The sequence below is a fragment of the Cajanus cajan genome, chromosome 4, assembly GCF_000230855.2.
Source record: "Cajanus cajan strain Asha chromosome 4, NIPB_CcT2T_4, whole genome shotgun sequence".
Taxonomy (NCBI): domain Eukaryota; kingdom Viridiplantae; phylum Streptophyta; class Magnoliopsida; order Fabales; family Fabaceae; genus Cajanus; species Cajanus cajan.
The window spans coordinates 8885831-8907159 of record NC_138520.1 but is presented as its reverse complement, the minus strand read 5'-3'; the positions used below and the strand labels follow the sequence as shown (position 1 = coordinate 8907159).

Sequence of the window (21329 nt, the reverse complement as noted above, 5' to 3'; positions counted from 1 at the left end):
AATAATTATATAAATATAAATTATTATATATGAATATACTTTTACATAAATATAAAATATTATATATATATATATAAGAAGAAGGTTAAATAATAATATAAACATAAAATTTTGGTTTCTAAAAATTTTGTATTGCAATTTGGTCTTTCTAGTTTTTAAATTTAACTAATGTTAATCCATTGTTAATACATTATTCAAAGTTTAATGACTAAAAATGTATTTAATATATATAATTTTTTATATTTTAATGTTTTCAAACACATTAAATAGTTTGAGTTTATTTTATTGATGAACATGATTTTACTAATTGTACATGATAGGACGCACACACCCACACAAGGACCAATTATCTTACAATTACAAGGTACTTCCATGAAGTAAACTTGTAGATTGTACTTGAACACTCGATTAATATATTCAAAAGGTTCATTTTCACAATTATTCGACAAAAATAAATGTGTAACTGCTGTCGTTGCTCATCATTGTCATTAAAAGACAATAAAACAACACCATTAACACATTAATTAATGAATGTAGCATGATTTTTGATTTTTTTTTATTTATAAAAATTATAATGACGACCCTGTGCACATATTCTGATTTTTTTTTAAACGGCCAAATAAAATTATATTGTGGTACTAGGGGTGCCATAATCTCATATTTACAAAGTATTGGTTAGGGGTAATTTAGATTAACTATCCAAATTACGAATTAACCAAACAAAATTTTAGTATCCCACCTAAAAATAATTTGACCCAACATTGCAAAGCAAAACAGTGAATCCCGAATTCGCCCTTAAGATAAGAGTAGTTGAAATTCACTTTCATTTGTTTTCTACCAATCATTTAATGCCCTGTATAGAATCCTTTTTTTCCACTCAACCACTCAGATTATTATTACCTCTTGTGTCATCCCTGGTGTCCCCTTGTAAGTCTTCCTATCTTTATCCTTCATCTTCTGTAATGCATACCCCTGGTACTGACTCCCACTACACATAGTTGAATGGAAAATCCTTATCCATTTTCAACCATGACCAAGTTGTAAATCTGATTTTCTGCTCCAATTGTTGTGTATCAACTCCCTGCCCTCTGAAGATATTATTGTTTCTTGTCATCCAAATATTGTAAACAGCTGTCGCCCACATTATTTTCCATCTTGATGCTTGCTTGTTTTTGTAGCTGTGTCCCGGAAGTTGTTGGAAGTGTTGAATTGCATTTGCTGGTAAAACTGTATTAAAATTGGCCCACTTGTAACATAATTTCCAAACTTGATCAACCTTACTACAGTGAAAAAATAAGTGTGTTGTTGTTTCTGTTTCCTCAAGACAGAACTTGCATCTTTCCTCATTCTGAGCTATCTGTATGTTTCTCTTTTTCAAGTTATCTATAGTTGGTAGGCCCTCAAAGTACATTCTCCATGTTAGTATTTTTGCCTTAGGGGGGATTTTAAGTGACCACAACTCTTTTAGGAAAGGTACCTCTTCTGACCCAACTTTCCAAGATAGTAATTCACCATAGGTGGACTTCACTGTATATGCTTGAGTATTCCCCGGCAACCATTTCCAGTAGTCCTTTTTATGACTGTCAAATTGTAACCCTTGTAGTCTCCTTTGTAGATCCTCCCACTGCTCAGAGTCCCTCCCTAACCAGTTTCTTCTCCACCCGAAATCCCAGTTCCACTCCCCTTCATTCCATTGTCCCATTGAATGTATTCTGGTTTGTTTTTTAGTAGAATTCAAATAGATTCTAGGATAGATTGCTGCTAGTGGTTCCTGAACCAACCATGGGTCTTCCCAAAATAGAGTCTTTTGACCATCCATAACATTCCATTAGTATAGTCTTTCAAACCATTGTTCCTCATCCTTATTTCTACACATTTTTCTTAAGTCCTTCCGCCAGTATGATTGGAAGTTATTATCCTCTCCACTCGTTAGATCCCTCCACCCTCCGTATTTAGATTCTAGTATGTCTCCCTATAAGGTTTTTTCGTTGTGGAACATACTCCAACGCCATTTCCCCAATAGTAGCTTGTTGAACAAATTGATATCCTTTTCTGATTATATATTAGATCTATGCATAATCATTAAATACTTTTACTATATTGATTATTTATCTACTTGATAATCCGAATACCTTTAAGTGTAAAAGAGTATCATTGCAAATATCATCAAGAACTTATTGGACTGTGAAAAAGCAAAAGGAGTTCTATTTAATTTGAAGGACTACATCAGTGCTTAATTCCAACATGTACACCCATGATACAAGATCACATATCTATCATAAGAAATAATTCTATTTAAGCCATATAACATTGTTAAAGTGCGTTTGGTTAGGTTGAAAATAAACAAAATCGATTACTAACAAACTATAATTGATTATTATGATCGCTTTTTTAAAATATAGAAAATGCTTTTGCAATTAATCAATAATCTTGGCAAATTTATTATTCTTGAACTATCATATATTTTAAATTAATCTTTTTTCTAATATATTTATATTTGTATTTATATTCAATGTATTTATATTTATTAAATTATTAATTTATCTATTAATATACAAATAACATTAATAATATTATTAATTTATCAATGATATAATTAGTCTAATAATATATAATTTAGACATATATAATATACATAATATGTATATACATATATATATATATATATATATATAATTTACTACTATTAAATAAACAAATGTATGTATTATATTAATGTTATTAGTATTAATTTATATAAATATTGGCTTATCTATAAATAAATTATATTTATATATTAATTATATATATATATACGCATTAATTGTAAATTATTTTTCCTTTCCACAGGAATTAAGTGATTGGACCTATCTATAAATGTACTTATTAATGACAATTTATCAAAAATATCATTAATACTAATAATATATAATATAATATAATACATACAATTTTTTATTTAATAGTAGTAAATATTTATACAATATTAGTTTCCAATTAACGCGTATATATATATATATATATATATATATATATATATATATATAATCACTTTGATTTACTTATTAAAGAAATTTAGTGATTTAATGGTTAAACATTGTTTTTAAAGTTAAAGGGAAGTGTTTCGAATACCACAACACCTTGTCATTTTTTCTGCTATTAAAATATCATGTTACATCATTGAGTATCAACATCTATATCTGTCATGTCAATGTCATTTGTTAGTATAACATTATATTTTAGAATATTACTATACATTCTGAAATCATCCTCCAAAAAAATTTCTGCATACTTAAAACACATATTGTTCAACTTACATATTTGACATTTTAAAAAACTTAACATTTGGAGGAGTTTCGGAATTTGAATTTGAAGAATTTAGCATTTTTGTATATTTTATGTCTTTCGTTACCATGACATCAAGACAATTTCTTAAATTTGTAAGAAAATAAAAAAATACTAAAATTGTACTATTACAATATTTAAAGAGTTAAAAATATATAATTTTAGTAAAAATATATAATAATAATAATAATTACCATTATTATTGCAAAAGACAATTTAAAAAGAGTCTTTTAAAAAGACAAAAAAATAATAATCTTAGCACATAAGTAATAATATTTTAAAGAGTTAATCACTTATACGCTGTCAGTGTAAAGTTTTTTTATATTGACAACCAATCATATCTTTTAATAGTGTCATGTCAGTTGCTCATTTAATGAAATAAAAATAAAATAAAATAATTTAAAAGATATGATTGGTTGCAAATATAAAAAATTTTACACTTGCAGTGTATGGATGATTAACTCTATTTTAAATACTATCTACTCTTACATTATATATCAAAATTGAATTGTTTGAAAAGTGAGAATTTTTTCTTCTTACAGTTATTTGAAAGTTCTCAAAATATCCTCTCCCCACTTCTACAACTTGGCAAAAAGTTTTCTATCAACCATAGGAGTTTATATACTGAACTATGGTGAGTCGGATCAGTTTAGATTTACAGTGAAACAACTAATTAAGTGAATCAATTTAATTTGTTTTATTTGGATATTCACAAGTTTACCGTAATCTTACCATCAAACTTAACATGCACTCTGTCCCTAATTTTTCTCTCAAACCAAAGCATCTCCACTTGATGCATGATTTTAGTCCTCAATCGTATTTTTTGTCCACTATAATCCAATTCAAACATGCATATATAGTTTACTATTTTATTTGTTCAACTTTAATCTTCATCCGAACTTTCATGTGACATTTCAAGCTAGAGATGATTGGTATAATAATACTTTGTAAATCTCTCGGTCAACAATCACTTCACGGCAACTCGTTTCCAGATTCAAATGCATAATTTTATCAATATTTCAGGCGAGTTCATGATCCTAACCATTATCGCATTTTAAAAATAACTAGAAAATGTTGTTAGAGGCAAACTGGTAAGGTCTTTGTTAATTCAAAGAAAAGCTCAAGGACCTCTAAAAGCCTTGAAATAAAAGAGTGCTGTCAACATACTAAATATCAATTTTTTTAAATATATTTTCTTCTATTATTTAAAATTCACGTAAATCTCACCGGTTTGGGAATGAGATCCACCAAATGGGAAATAAGACCCACATATTGAGTGAAACCCACGGAAATTTCACCTAAAAGGACAGTGTCTGAAAGATAATATTAGTGTGCATTACCAGCATTTTCCTTGCAAAAACAAAGATCCTATAGCACATACCAAAATATCAGCATCCTGTCAATTGGTATTAATCTACATTAACATTCAACCTCCCAGGATAGCATACTATGAGGAAGATGAAGCTCTGAAAATTCATCTAGAGGTGAATAACACCATCTGTTAATGTTTATCCCCATTATAGGCAGTTTCATAATAGAAACAAGATGTCCACGTGCACCATGACAAGGGCTCCGTGATGTTTCAAAATAGTTAGTTAAGGCCCCACGAGGTGCTTTCTAACAGTAGTAGACACTAGTGAAGATCTCAAGTATCGCGCTATGATGTCAAAGCCTACCACTCAGACTTAAGGCAGTAGGCAAAATTAAAAAAGGCAGAGGGGTGTATAAGGCTACAGATGAATTCTGGCCACATCTAATTCTCTAATAATTTACACTAAAATACACAGCCTGTAAGAAAATTCTCTGCATACACAGCAACTTCCTAGAGGAACTTGTTACAAGGTTTTGCAACAAAGTTGGCCGATGATCTTCAAATAATGCTCACTGCCTAGGTACTGGCGGTGGTGTTGATGGATTGCTTTGCCCATAAAACCCTATGCCAGGTGGCCTGTAAAATCCTCCTGGTGATGACTGCTGTTGCTGCTGAGCTGGTTGAGTGCCGGGTATTGATAACCCCATTGCCACATGTGGAGGCAATGGAGGTGGTGGTGGAGGTGGCAGATTACTTGACCCATATCCATAAGGAATTCCCCCAGCCATCAAACCAGTTGATTGGAATTGGACATATTGGTTTGGTGGTTGATTTGCTGGAGAATGAGGTGGTGGAGTGGGTGCAGAAGCAAATGCTGCTTGTAGTTGATTGGCTTGTGACACAGTTTGCATGCCAACTGACGGTGCAAGTGGTACATTTGCTAATGATGGCTGCTGTTGTATAGTTGCATAAAAAGAAGAATTTGCCATATCGGGACTGTTAACATCTACGACAGGTGTTGGTTTTTCAAGCTTGGGTCTTTTCTCTGGGTTGAAAATAGGCAATCCTGATGAGAATGCTGTAGATTTCAAGTTACCATTCAAGGAGGCAGCTTCTTCAGCCACAAGAGAAGAAAGAACAGATGTAAGCATCTGGGCAGAGGATGCAGAGGCAGCAAGCTTAGCGGCAACGGCAGCCGCTGCTGCCTTCTTGTTATCATCGTCAGTGGTCTGGAAAGGAGAAAATGATATAGAAGATTGAACAAATGTAGGCTGAGATGGATCTGTGGTTTCTGCTACTTGGTTAAGTCGCTTCCTGAGACCAACTGCTTTCTCAATCTGGCCTCGGGCAACCTTCACAACATTAAAACCATAAATTTATATAAAATAAAACAAACATGCAATCAGTTGATACAGATGCAAAAGTTTACACTTTTAACCATCCAATATATGCAGGATCTAACCTTAAAGAATAGCATGTCATGTTAACTTATTTTAAATTTTAGATACAAATTCTTATGAATTATTTATACATATCTTTTTTATAATTTTAAACATTTTTCTCTTTTAATATATTCTATTTAGATTACTTGAATATGAATAATTTCTTATTATTGAATCTGAATAGGTACAATAAAATAAATAGGCAGAAAACATAATCAATCCCTAAAGTTTAGGGATTTAGATAAAACTAACTAAAGAGAAGATAAACTAGTATATCTAAACTATATCTTATAGAATTATCTTAACACTCCCCCTCAAGCTGGAGCATATATATCATATGCATCTAGCTTGTTACATATATATGTTATCCTAGGACCACGTAAAGATTTAGTAAAGATATCTGCAAGTTGATCCTTGGAGCAAACTGAGGAGGTCTTGATGATACCGGAGAGGATCTTTTCTCTGATGAAATGGCAGTCAACCTCTATATGCTTTGTTCTCTCATGAAAAACTGGATTAGAGGAGAGGTATAAAGCTGACTGGTTATCACAAACTAGTTCCATATGACCAACCTTGCAAAACTGCAACTCTTGAATTAAGAATTTTAGCCACAAGAGCTCACATGTGGTGTGAGCCATAGCACGATATTCTGCTTCTGTACTTGATCGTGCAACAACACTTTGCTTTTTACTCTTCCATGAGACAAGATTACCACCCATGAAGACACAATAGCCTGATGTTGACCGCCTATCACTTGCATCACCTGCCCAATCTGCATCTGAATATCCAACAATGTTTGTATGTCCTGTATCATTGTAAACAAGTCCTTTTCCTGGTGATCTTTTGATGTATCTAAGGATTCGAACAACTGCAAGCCAATGACTCTCACAGGGAGAGTTAAGAAACTGACTTACAACGCTGACAGGAAAGGATATATCAGGTCTGGTCATGGTGAGATAATTCAATTTGCCCACTAATCTCCGATATCTCCCTGGGTCAGGATAAGGCTCCCCCTGATTAGGCATAAGCTTCACATTAGGATCCATGGGAGTGTCAACTGGCTTACAATCTGTAAGTCCGGTCTCTTCTAGAATATCAAGGGCATATTTTCTCTGAGAAATAGCAATACCGGACTTTGACTGAGCGACCTCAATCCCGAGGAAATAACGCAGGGGACCTAAATCCTTAGTTTGAAAGTGTTTAAATAAGTGTTGCTTCAGTGCCTTGATGCCCTCCTGATCATCACCTGTAATCACAATATCATCTACATAAACAACAAGATAGATAAATCTATGTGTCGATGAGCGTCTAAAGAAAACAGAGTGGTCTGTCTCGCAGCGGATCATTCCAAATTCCTGTATAACTTTGCTAAACCGACCAAACCAAGCACGAGGTGATTGTTTGAGGCCATACAAGGACTTTTGTAATTTACATACAAGACCAGACCCCCCTTGAGCAACAAACCCAGGAGGTTGATCCATATAAATCTCCTCCTCCAAATCACCATGTAAGAAGGCATTTTTGATGTCTAATTGAAACAAAGGCCAATGCCTCATAGCAGCCATAACTAAGAAGAGACGAACTGAGGCCATCTTCGCAACTGGAGAGAAGGTGTCGCTGTAATCCAAACCATATACTTGCGTGTATCCCTTAGCCACAAGACGAGCTTTCAATCTATCCACCTGTCCATCAGGGCCCACTTTAACATTAAATACCCACCGACAACCAACAACAGATTTTCCAGGCGGAGGTGGGACAAGTACCCAAGTGTGATTGGAGTCTAAAGCTGTCATCTCATCAATCATTGCTTGACGCCATCCTGGATGGGTTAAGGCCTCCTGTACAGTCTTGGGAATGGTAATAGATGAAATAGCAGAGACAAAAGCATAATAGGTAGGAGACAAACGATGATATGAAAAAAAGTTATAAATAGGATGAGGATTACAAGTAGAACGACTACCTTTACGAAGAGCAATGGGCAAGTCAACTGAGGTAGGTGGGGCCGGAGTAGGTGAGGAGACTGAAGCAGGAGTAGAATCACATGGCTCAATTGAAGAATCATTGGGAGGAACAACAGTATGTGATCGACGCTCATAAGTTATCCCAAATCGGTGTAGAGGATGGTCAGACCTTGGTAGTGCGGGAGGATCTGGTGCCTCTAAAGTAGCAGGTGTGGTAAGAGGCACACTATGATCAAAATGAGGAATAGGCAATACCTGAGAGAGGAGATCTGAGTCAACCGGAGAAACATCTGTGGCAATAAAATATGGTGTATCTTCAAAGAAAGTGACATCTGCACTGGTGTAAAATCGATGCGTAGCAGGAGAGTAACAACGATACCCCTTTTGAACACGGGAGTATCCTAAGAAAACACATTTGATGGCCCGAGCAGACAACTTAGCACGTCCTGAGAAAAGATCATGGACAAAACAGGTACAACCAAAGACACGAGGATGAACAGAATAAAAGGGATCCAATGGGTATAATAGGGAATGAGGTACTTGATCATTCAAGACAGACGATGGCATTCGATTTATTAAATACCCTGCAGTGAGGACTGCATCGGCCCACAACTTTGGGGGTGCATTGGCATTCAATAAAAGAGTACGAGCAGTGTCCACAATATGTCTATGTTTTCGCTCAGCTACACCATTTTGTTGAGGTGTATGAGGGCAACTAGATTGATGTAGAATGCCATGGGAAGCCATAAATGATTTGAAGCAATCTGAAAAATATTCTTTAGCATTATCACTTCGTAAAATCCGAATTACTTTGCCAAATTGAGTTTTGATCTCCGAATAGAAACTTAGGAAAATATTGAATAACTCAGAACGATTTTTCATTAAAAATATCCAAGTACATCTAGAAAAATCATCAATAAAGATGACGTAATACCTATGTCCTAAAAGAGAAGGAACACGACTAGGACCCCAAACATCAGAATGAATAACATCAAAAGGAGACATAGCTCGACTATTAATACTATTAGGAAAAGAAGCTCTAACATGCTTCCCTAATTGACACGACTCACACTCTAAGGACTCCAACCGTGAGAGATGAGGTACCATTTTCTTTAATTTATTCAAGCTTGGATGACCCAGGCGACGATGAATTAAACCAAGAGACTCAATAGATGCACATATGGTAGAGGTAGAAGGCTGAAGGTAGTAGAGACCATGTGATTCAGATCCGGCTCCAATCGTCTGTCCCGTACTCCGGTCCTGTATCAAGAAAGAATCAGAAGTGAAGGTTATGACACAGTTTAGTGACCGAGTCAACTTACTTATAGAAATCAAATTAAAGGGACATCCAGGAACTAGTAAAACAGATTTTAATGGTAGTGATGGGAGAGGTGATATTTGACCAATACCAGTGGCTTGGACTTTTGACCCATCTGCAAGAGTGATATGGTGTGGAGTTCTAGGTGATGATAGGTTAGGGAAAAGGGAGACATTACCAGTTAGGTGATCAGAAGCACCGGAGTCCAAAACCCAAGGTCCAATAGACGTAGAATGAGAGAGACAGACTGTAGAATTACCAGTATGAGCAACAATGATGGAAGAAGAGGCCTGTTTAGTTGCCTTGAATTGAAGATACTCTTGGTAATCATCGGTAGATAATGTGATTGGATGATTGCCCTCCGGTTCAATCTTGAGCTCTGGAGCTGAAGTTGGAGATTGAGCCACATTAGCTGTCTTGCTTGGAAAGCCATGCAAGGAATAACACCTATCTCGTGTATGTCCATCTCTCTGACAGTAGGTACAATGGAGGTTTCCTCTACCCCCTTTACCGCGACCACGACCTCGACCACGCCCTCGACTTCCACGGTCAGCTGTGCTAGAGATAAAAGCAGAGGACTCAGATTCTGTGTGAGGATCTGCCTCTGGTGAAGGGACCCGAATCAATCGATCTATGAGTTCTTCTACTGTAGGAATGACAGGATTTGTCAAGATTTGATCTCGAACAGATCCATAATCTTTGTGGAGTCCTTGAAGGATAAACACCATGAACATATTATCAAGTTTGTTTATTATTTGTTGAGGATCATCACTAACCAACATTAGCTTAAGCTCATCAATAGTGGATTGAGCACGATTCAAATACGTTGGCAAATCATTATCAACCATACGAAGAGTTGCCAGACCATGAACAGACTCGTATATTCTTTGGATATCATTGGCATAGACATTTCGAGCCTTCTTCCAAATATCATAGCATGTCTTGTACGGACAAAAATGCACCATTAATTTAGGCTCAATGGACTGCCACAATAGAGATACAAGTTGATAATCTGTCCGTTGCCATTCATCTCTCACCTCTTTATCAACTTCAGACGCCCTTTTAGTAAGATGATCATAAAGACCCTGACCTAAAAACCACATTTCAACCGCAGTGGACCAATCCAAATAATTTTTACCATTAAGCTTTTCAGATGTAATAGTAGGTGATCCAGAAAAGGCAAAGGAGACCAGGCCCCTTTTGGAAGATTCAATTTTTGGGTTCTCCTTGGGAATCTCTGCCATGAGGAGAAAAAGAAGAAAAACACCAAACAATCAACCACGAACAGAAACCAAACAGCCACAGAACTTCAAGACAGCAACCAAACAACACCAAACGACCACGAAACTCCGAGGCCGCAACCAAACGACCTCCAACAGACCACCTAGAGTGTGACCCACTACCTGAAAAGGGTCAAAACGAGAAGAGGGAGGGCCGACGAGTCCAACGAAGGAAACCGCGTCGCAAACGGAGGCTGGTAGGGCGGCGCGTGAAGCCCACGCGCCGGCGAGCTTCCTCAACGAGAACCGCGCGTGGGAGCGCGTGAGGCGGCGGATGACGGTGGATCGCGATGGAGAGGCCGATCGGCGACCTCTGAGTGTGCAGGCGGTGTCAACTCTGGCAGCCGCAGACAAAATTTGAAAACCCTAGAAACCCTAAATGTTGGCGACTGGATTAGGGTTCCTGGACCAGAGTGCTCTGGTACCAACTTGAATATGAATAATTTCTTATTATTGAATCTGAATAGGTACAATAAAATAAATAGGCAGAAAACATAATCAATCCCTAAAGTTTAGGGATTTAGATAAAACTAACTAAAGAGAAGATAAACTAGTATATCTAAACTATATCTTATAGAATTATCTTAACACTCCCCCTCAAGCTGGAGCATATATATCATATGCATCTAGCTTGTTACATATATATGTTATCCTAGGACCACGTAAAGATTTAGTAAAGATATCTGCAAGTTGATCCTTGGAGCAAACTGAGGAGGTCTTGATGATACCGGAGAGGATCTTTTCTCTGATGAAATGGCAGTCAACCTCTATATGCTTTGTTCTCTCATGAAAAACTGGATTAGAGGAGAGGTATAAAGCTGACTGGTTATCACAAACTAGTTCCATATGACCAACCTTGCAAAACTGCAACTCTTGAATTAAGAATTTTAGCCACAAGAGCTCACATGTGGTGTGAGCCATAGCACGATATTCTGCTTCTGTACTTGATCGTGCAACAACACTTTGCTTTTTACTCTTCCATGAGACAAGATTACCACCCATGAAGACACAATAGCCTGATGTTGACCGCCTATCACTTGCATCACCTGCCCAATCTGCATCTGAATATCCAACAATGTTTGTATGTCCTGTATCATTGTAAACAAGTCCTTTTCCTGGTGATCTTTTGATGTATCTAAGGATTCGAACAACTGCAAGCCAATGACTCTCACAGGGAGAGTTAAGAAACTGACTTACAACGCTGACAGGAAAGGATATATCAGGTCTGGTCATGGTGAGATAATTCAATTTGCCCACTAATCTCCGATATCTCCCTGGGTCAGGATAAGGCTCCCCCTGATTAGGCATAAGCTTCACATTAGGATCCATGGGAGTGTCAACTGGCTTACAATCTGTAAGTCCGGTCTCTTCTAGAATATCAAGGGCATATTTTCTCTGAGAAATAGCAATACCGGACTTTGACTGAGCGACCTCAATCCCGAGGAAATAACGCAGGGGACCTAAATCCTTAGTTTGAAAGTGTTTAAATAAGTGTTGCTTCAGTGCCTTGATGCCCTCCTGATCATCACCTGTAATCACAATATCATCTACATAAACAACAAGATAGATAAATCTATGTGTCGATGAGCGTCTAAAGAAAACAGAGTGGTCTGTCTCGCAGCGGATCATTCCAAATTCCTGTATAACTTTGCTAAACCGACCAAACCAAGCACGAGGTGATTGTTTGAGGCCATACAAGGACTTTTGTAATTTACATACAAGACCAGACCCCCCTTGAGCAACAAACCCAGGAGGTTGATCCATATAAATCTCCTCCTCCAAATCACCATGTAAGAAGGCATTTTTGATGTCTAATTGAAACAAAGGCCAATGCCTCATAGCAGCCATAACTAAGAAGAGACGAACTGAGGCCATCTTCGCAACTGGAGAGAAGGTGTCGCTGTAATCCAAACCATATACTTGCGTGTATCCCTTAGCCACAAGACGAGCTTTCAATCTATCCACCTGTCCATCAGGGCCCACTTTAACATTAAATACCCACCGACAACCAACAACAGATTTTCCAGGCGGAGGTGGGACAAGTACCCAAGTGTGATTGGAGTCTAAAGCTGTCATCTCATCAATCATTGCTTGACGCCATCCTGGATGGGTTAAGGCCTCCTGTACAGTCTTGGGAATGGTAATAGATGAAATAGCAGAGACAAAAGCATAATAGGTAGGAGACAAACGATGATATGAAAAAAAGTTATAAATAGGATGAGGATTACAAGTAGAACGACTACCTTTACGAAGAGCAATGGGCAAGTCAACTGAGGTAGGTGGGGCCGGAGTAGGTGAGGAGACTGAAGCAGGAGTAGAATCACATGGCTCAATTGAAGAATCATTGGGAGGAACAACAGTATGTGATCGACGCTCATAAGTTATCCCAAATCGGTGTAGAGGATGGTCAGACCTTGGTAGTGCGGGAGGATCTGGTGCCTCTAAAGTAGCAGGTGTGGTAAGAGGCACACTATGATCAAAATGAGGAATAGGCAATACCTGAGAGAGGAGATCTGAGTCAACCGGAGAAACATCTGTGGCAATAAAATATGGTGTATCTTCAAAGAAAGTGACATCTGCACTGGTGTAAAATCGATGCGTAGCAGGAGAGTAACAACGATACCCCTTTTGAACACGGGAGTATCCTAAGAAAACACATTTGATGGCCCGAGCAGACAACTTAGCACGTCCTGAGAAAAGATCATGGACAAAACAGGTACAACCAAAGACACGAGGATGAACAGAATAAAAGGGATCCAATGGGTATAATAGGGAATGAGGTACTTGATCATTCAAGACAGACGATGGCATTCGATTTATTAAATACCCTGCAGTGAGGACTGCATCGGCCCACAACTTTGGGGGTGCATTGGCATTCAATAAAAGAGTACGAGCAGTGTCCACAATATGTCTATGTTTTCGCTCAGCTACACCATTTTGTTGAGGTGTATGAGGGCAACTAGATTGATGTAGAATGCCATGGGAAGCCATAAATGATTTGAAGCAATCTGAAAAATATTCTTTAGCATTATCACTTCGTAAAATCCGAATTACTTTGCCAAATTGAGTTTTGATCTCCGAATAGAAACTTAGGAAAATATTGAATAACTCAGAACGATTTTTCATTAAAAATATCCAAGTACATCTAGAAAAATCATCAATAAAGATGACGTAATACCTATGTCCTAAAAGAGAAGGAACACGACTAGGACCCCAAACATCAGAATGAATAACATCAAAAGGAGACATAGCTCGACTATTAATACTATTAGGAAAAGAAGCTCTAACATGCTTCCCTAATTGACACGACTCACACTCTAAGGACTCCAACCGTGAGAGATGAGGTACCATTTTCTTTAATTTATTCAAGCTTGGATGACCCAGGCGACGATGAATTAAACCAAGAGACTCAATAGATGCACATATGGTAGAGGTAGAAGGCTGAAGGTAGTAGAGACCATGTGATTCAGATCCGGCTCCAATCGTCTGTCCCGTACTCCGGTCCTGTATCAAGAAAGAATCAGAAGTGAAGGTTATGACACAGTTTAGTGACCGAGTCAACTTACTTATAGAAATCAAATTAAAGGGACATCCAGGAACTAGTAAAACAGATTTTAATGGTAGTGATGGGAGAGGTGATATTTGACCAATACCAGTGGCTTGGACTTTTGACCCATCTGCAAGAGTGATATGGTGTGGAGTTCTAGGTGATGATAGGTTAGGGAAAAGGGAGACATTACCAGTTAGGTGATCAGAAGCACCGGAGTCCAAAACCCAAGGTCCAATAGACGTAGAATGAGAGAGACAGACTGTAGAATTACCAGTATGAGCAACAATGATGGAAGAAGAGGCCTGTTTAGTTGCCTTGAATTGAAGATACTCTTGGTAATCATCGGTAGATAATGTGATTGGATGATTGCCCTCCGGTTCAATCTTGAGCTCTGGAGCTGAAGTTGGAGATTGAGCCACATTAGCTGTCTTGCTTGGAAAGCCATGCAAGGAATAACACCTATCTCGTGTATGTCCATCTCTCTGACAGTAGGTACAATGGAGGTTTCCTCTACCCCCTTTACCGCGACCACGACCTCGACCACGCCCTCGACTTCCACGGTCAGCTGTGCTAGAGATAAAAGCAGAGGACTCAGATTCTGTGTGAGGATCTGCCTCTGGTGAAGGGACCCGAATCAATCGATCTATGAGTTCTTCTACTGTAGGAATGACAGGATTTGTCAAGATTTGATCTCGAACAGATCCATAATCTTTGTGGAGTCCTTGAAGGATAAACACCATGAACATATTATCAAGTTTGTTTATTATTTGTTGAGGATCATCACTAACCAACATTAGCTTAAGCTCATCAATAGTGGATTGAGCACGATTCAAATACGTTGGCAAATCATTATCAACCATACGAAGAGTTGCCAGACCATGAACAGACTCGTATATTCTTTGGATATCATTGGCATAGACATTTCGAGCCTTCTTCCAAATATCATAGCATGTCTTGTACGGACAAAAATGCACCATTAATTTAGGCTCAATGGACTGCCACAATAGAGATACAAGTTGATAATCTGTCCGTTGCCATTCATCTCTCACCTCTTTATCAACTTCAGACGCCCTTTTAGTAAGATGATCATAAAGACCCTGACCTAAAAACCACATTTCAACCGCAGTGGACCAATCCAAATAATTTTTACCATTAAGCTTTTCAGATGTAATAGTAGGTGATCCAGAAAAGGCAAAGGAGACCAGGCCCCTTTTGGAAGATTCAATTTTTGGGTTCTCCTTGGGAATCTCTGCCATGAGGAGAAAAAGAAGAAAAACACCAAACAATCAACCACGAACAGAAACCAAACAGCCACAGAACTTCAAGACAGCAACCAAACAACACCAAACGACCACGAAACTCCGAGGCCGCAACCAAACGACCTCCAACAGACCACCTAGAGTGTGACCCACTACCTGAAAAGGGTCAAAACGAGAAGAGGGAGGGCCGACGAGTCCAACGAAGGAAACCGCGTCGCAAACGGAGGCTGGTAGGGCGGCGCGTGAAGCCCACGCGCCGGCGAGCTTCCTCAACGAGAACCGCGCGTGGGAGCGCGTGAGGCGGCGGATGACGGTGGATCGCGATGGAGAGGCCGATCGGCGACCTCTGAGTGTGCAGGCGGTGTCAACTCTGGCAGCCGCAGACAAAATTTGAAAACCCTAGAAACCCTAAATGTTGGCGACTGGATTAGGGTTCCTGGACCAGAGTGCTCTGGTACCAACTTGAATATGAATAATTTCTTATTATTGAATCTGAATAGGTACAATAAAATAAATAGGCAGAAAACATAATCAATCCCTAAAGTTTAGGGATTTAGATAAAACTAACTAAAGAGAAGATAAACTAGTATATCTAAACTATATCTTATAGAATTATCTTAACAAGATTCTAGTAGAATTAATTATGCATATCTCTAATATTATACGCAGGATCTGGGGAGATCCCCATCAATGAACAATAAATTAAAATACACTCTTTTGTGTACTCTATGTTAGAGAATGACTTAACTTTATAAACTTCTTTTAAATTTCAGATACAAATTCTTATGAATTAATTACACATATCTTTTCCTATAATTTTAACCAATTTTCTACTTGAATTAATTGTGCATACCTACAAATTGTGGAAAAAAAAAAGGTTAATAAACAATTGTTTCAAACTAAAATTGCTTTCTTGGAAAGAAGTAAATATGTCGAATGACATTTTGGGTGTATGTTGCTTCTTTACCTAAAAACACATTAATGGAAAAACATACTTTTTTTAATCCAACATGCCAGACACATATTGACCATTCATTAAATGGCCATCTCAATGAATGTAGGCAATATAATTATAAATCTCATAAATAAAGAGTAAACAATAATTGAACAGGAAAATTTTCGAAACTAGCATAGCATAGACCTCAAACAATTGCGGAAGGTATAATATAGAGTCAAGATATAACTTCGTCCCTGAAAGTGACAACTTGTTTATCTTTAGTCCTTGAAAGTGTTGGTATACACAATTTGATCCCCGAATGTGCTAACTTGATCACATTTTAGTCTTTTTGGAGACTAGTTAGTCCTTAAAAAGTGTAAATATGTACAATTCAAACCCCAAATGCATTAATTTTGTTCACATGTTGATTATATACATGTAAGGACTAAATTAAACACAGCAACACTTTAGAGAACAAAAATTAAATAGGAATTACTTTCAGAGATCAAGCTGTATATTAACTGTTACCGAAATTGTTTGCCTGGAGCAATCTTGAATATTTTCAAGTGAGCTTCTTATTATTTGCGTAAGTGGCTCTGAAATTAGTTTTGGCTGCCTAGTTCCTATGTAAAGAATAAATAAAAATCACCAAGGACCACATGTGGTTAGGCTGTAAGCTTTTGTTTTGAACCTTTGACCAATCAATCTTCCTTTTTTGCATAAATTTGTAACCGAAAATGTTTCTTTGAAGCAATCTTGAATATTTTCCTGTGACATTATTATTTAAGTGGCTCATGAAATGAGTTTTGGCTTCTTGGTTATTATTATGTAAACAATAATTAAAATCACTAGGGTCCACGTGTTTGATTTATAAACTTTTGTTTTTGAACCTTTGATCAATTAATCTTCCATTTAGCATATATTTTAGAGTTCTCAAAGAAAAATATTCATGAGCCACTTACTCAGATAATAATAAGCTCACAGGAAAATATTCAAGATTGCTTCAGACAAATATTTTCTGTTATAGTTAATATACAATTTGGTCTCTGAAAGTCGCAACTTGTGTTGCTTTACTTCATACCTTACAGATTGGACATAAAAAGTGTCAAGTTGATAATAAGTTTGTAAACGTATTTATATTGTAGAATTTAGATAGATTGACTTAACAGGCCCACATAAGTATATATATTTTTCACCATCTCTTGATCTCGGGAATAAGACAAAAATACACTTTTTCAAGATATCTCTCTCTCTTAACGAAGTTTACCCTACCAAGTTGTCAAGGTTGTATATCAAAGATGAAAACTTTCAAGTGCCAAATCAGCACAAGTTTCCACTTCTACAGATACAATTATATATTAATTCTTTCATGTCATTTTAGTGAAAAACTGACCATATTCACGAAATCTACATCATTGACAAGATACCTTCTGTTGAAAATTAAACAAAAGTTCACCTGTTTCTTAATCAATGTAATATAGTAGTCAAGCAAGATGGAAATCTTAAGAATACTCAAAGTGAACGTTAAGAAGCAACAAACACTTAAAATAATATTATAATTAGGAAAAAAGCAAGGGTTACAGACACGGAAAAGGGAGATAGACACAGAGTAAAGAAAGGTTAGTCTTACTAGCAACTGGGCGCAAACAAGCTCTTGCCTTGACTCCTGAAAAAGATTTAGAGTTAAGATTAGTAAGCAGCCATTAATTTCAGTTCTTTTTAATATAAGCATACTTGTAGAAACAACTGTACTTGTTCCTGAAGTGCATGTTTAAGCTGGGAAAGCAGTGAAGCCCTTGCAGCCTCAGCATTTTCAAGTTGTTCCATATATTGTTTAAGCTTCTTTTCCATCTCATGCAAGTCATTCACCAAAGTGGATCCCAACTGATTTCCTGATGTGATATCCAACCAATGTCAGCATAACCAAATTTAATGAAATATCACTTCACAACTGCAATAGAAATATGTAAAAGCTATAGAGAGTCAGCAAGTAGAATTGGCCATGCAAGTCTTCAAATGCCCTAAAAAACCAAGTAAGTGCAATATACCAACACAAATTGTATCTTGTGTATGGCAATAATGACAATACACTCATGTGCAAATCCATATTCGTAATCCAAGACTTGCAAGTTATCCATAATTGTAATCCTTCATAACTCTTGGGCATCACTAATGGATATCCAAAAGGCCAGGCTATGGGAGGGAGACTGTGATGAGAACTATAGGATTACAGGAATTTGTGTGTCTGTATCACACTGATTTTATTTATATTCATAAGAAGAGATAGTTAAGGATACAATGATAGAAATCCCTAAACTCTAGCTATATAGTATTTTCCAAGTTTACCTATTCACATCAAGGTTATCAATAAGGTTATACGGTGGATGGCGGCAAGGATCTTTAAGTGCCATACTGCCATGGCGGTCTCTGGCGGACATCATGGCAGACAAAAAAAAAAAAATATATATATATATATATATATATATATAATATGATGTAAAAACAGAAAAATAACAAACACATACATTAAAACAACAATATAACAATCTAAAATTCATGGCATTCATAATCTAGTGATAGTCATCATAAAAAAAACATAAATTCCTAACCAACAAAAGGATTAAATAGCCATCAAAACAAAGATACAATGTTAAAAAATAGCAAAACACAATGACAATTCCTAAAACTATTTTGGAGGAGGAAAAGGAGTGGTCGTGTGCAGAGGAGAGCAGCAATCACGCATGGAGGAGCAGCAGCTGTCACGCGCAAAGGAGCAACGGTCGTGCACGGAGGAAGAAGACGGAGGGAAAAAGTAAGAATCGCGCGTGCAAGGGAGAACCAGAGAAGAAAATCGAGTCAGACACGACGATGGCAGCCACGTCGAAGGCGACGGTGGTGGCCGTGTCAGAGGTGAAGTTGGCGGCCGCATTGGAGGCGACAGTGGCGGAGGGTCTCGTCGGACTCATTGGAGCAGGTGTGTGTACAAAGGGGAGGGCTACACGAATTAGGGTTTCTACAGCAACCCTATTTTGCACAATTAAGCTAATGGGTCGCCCAACCTGATAAAGAAACCCAGGCCCAAACTTGAAAAAAAATAAAATAAAATAAAATAAAGGGCCCATAACGGTGCCATGACCGCCTTGCCGTTACTAGCGTAACGGCCACCATTTGCAAAATGGCGGATCCCCACCATACACAGGCCAAACGGCCATAACGGATCGCAGCAATGGCTACCATATCGTTATGGCACCACCATAACGGCCATTTGAAAACACTGATTTACATAGAATAAAAATGAATCTTTCATACTCCCCCTCAAGCTGGAGCATATGTCACTGGGTGACTGGAGCTTTGAGAGATTTAAAGAATATATTTGCTAGTTGGTGACTTGGGCTGACAAAGGCAGTGGTGATTTCACCCAAGAGCACTTTCTCCCTCACAAAATGAAGATCCATATCTCTATGTTAGGTCTATTCATGGAAGACCAGAATAGATGCAAAGTGAAGAGCAGCTTGGTTGTTGTAAATAAGCTTAGTATCCAAGTGTCTCCAAAATGTAAACATAGGAAAAGTTACCTAAGCAATATAATTTCGCATGCAGCTGCTGCCATGGCATAGTAAACTTTGGCAACTATATTTTTGTTTTTGTTTCTTGCTTCTCCATGAGATCAAATTCCCTCAAATAATTACACAATAGCTAGAGGTGAACCTCCTATATCTAATGGTGATCTTGCCCAATAAACATTTGAGTAAAAGAAAATTTTAGCATTGTATTTGTCTCTATTTGAGACTCCGCAACATGATGCTTTCTTGATATATCTAAGGATGCACATGACAACATCCCAATGGCTATCGCAAGGAGCAATTAGGAATTTAGTAACCACACTTACTACAAACGTGATATTGAGAAAAATAGCTACAACAAAGGCAGATTGAGCAACCTCAATGCCTAAAAAATATTTGAGCGGCCCCCAAGACTTTTGTCTAAAATTAAGGTGAGATTTGAGCTAGCAAATGCCATTAAAATCACTACTAGTGATGATAATGTCAATATGTCAGTGAAGAGAATATTAGAGAATAGAATAATAAACACCTTTATTAAGTGTATTGAAGTTAGTTAACTATCATAGTTAGTTAGAAGTTGGTTATGACTATATATACGCTTGTTGTAATCCTTGTACATATCTTTTTCATTCATCAATAATACAATTTACTGAATTCTCAAAATCTCTCTCTCATATCTCTCTCTTATATGGTATCATCGTGAGCTAGGGTTCGGGAATTGTTTTCTCTCCATTTCTTCGTCTTCGAATTCTCTGTTAGCGCACGACGATTTGTTGTTCTTCGTGCTTGTTTCTATATTGCGCTACGACTGCGATTGCGCTACGACTGCGATTGCTTGCATCGCGTTTGTTCATTGCTTCCGATCGCAAACCTTGGGTGTTTGCATTATTTCCTCTTTTGTGTTTGAAATCGCTTCTCTGACGCTCGTCCGTCGCGTTTGGCTGCTCCACTGTCACTGATTGCGCCATTCTTGTTTGGTCGTGTTGCGCTTGGCTGGTTTTGTTGTTCGCTGTTTTGTTACGATTCGCAAATCTCTGTTGCGATATTTTCTGGTTCGAGGCATCTCTTCTGCATTCTTCGTTGTCTCTGTTCTTTGTTCTTGAAGATTCTTGCGCGTTTGTCTCTGTTTTCTGTTTCGTCTGCTCAATGGCTTCTGCTTCTACTTCGGCTTCGTCAACTGTCTCCCACACTTTTTCTCAAAGTGTAACCTGTAAACTTGATGAGAAAAACTTCATGACCTGGCAGCAACAGGTCACAGCTGTAATTCGTGCTCATGACCTTGAGAGGTTTGTTGTTAATCCGAAAAATCCGATGAAATTCATCACCAGTGAAGATCGTGATGCAAATAATGTCAACCCTGAATACACCACGTGGGATCGCAAG

The 21329-nt window shown here is 37.5% G+C and overlaps 2 protein-coding genes across 3 annotated transcripts in view; both read right to left on the bottom strand.

The window, feature by feature from the left end:
* Positions 1–988: 988 nt before the first annotated feature.
* LOC145957140 (uncharacterized) lies at positions 989–1702 on the bottom strand. Its single transcript, XM_083073355.1, has one exon. It carries the CDS (start codon positions 1700–1702, stop codon positions 989–991), a length of 714 nt encoding a protein of 237 aa, XP_082929481.1.
* A 2936-nt stretch (positions 1703–4638) lies between these two features.
* LOC109802487 (uncharacterized) overlaps positions 4639–21329 on the bottom strand; it is a 30757-nt gene continuing 14066 nt past the window's right edge. For both annotated transcript variants that reach the window (XM_020363878.3, XM_020363877.3), the window contains 3 exons: positions 18136–18275; positions 18014–18049; positions 4639–5988 (listed from right to left, as the gene is read on the bottom strand). In XM_020363878.3, the coding sequence (XP_020219467.1) occupies positions 5206–5988; positions 18014–18049; positions 18136–18275 (959 nt within the window). In that variant the 3' untranslated portion in view covers positions 4639–5205. The remainder of the gene's footprint in view (positions 5989–18013; positions 18050–18135; positions 18276–21329) is intronic.

Excerpts from the sequence above, each read along its gene's own strand:
- LOC145957140 (XM_083073355.1), bottom strand. The coding sequence starts at position 1,702 with ATGGGACAATGGAATGAAGGGGAGTGGAACTGGGATTTCGGGTGGAGA.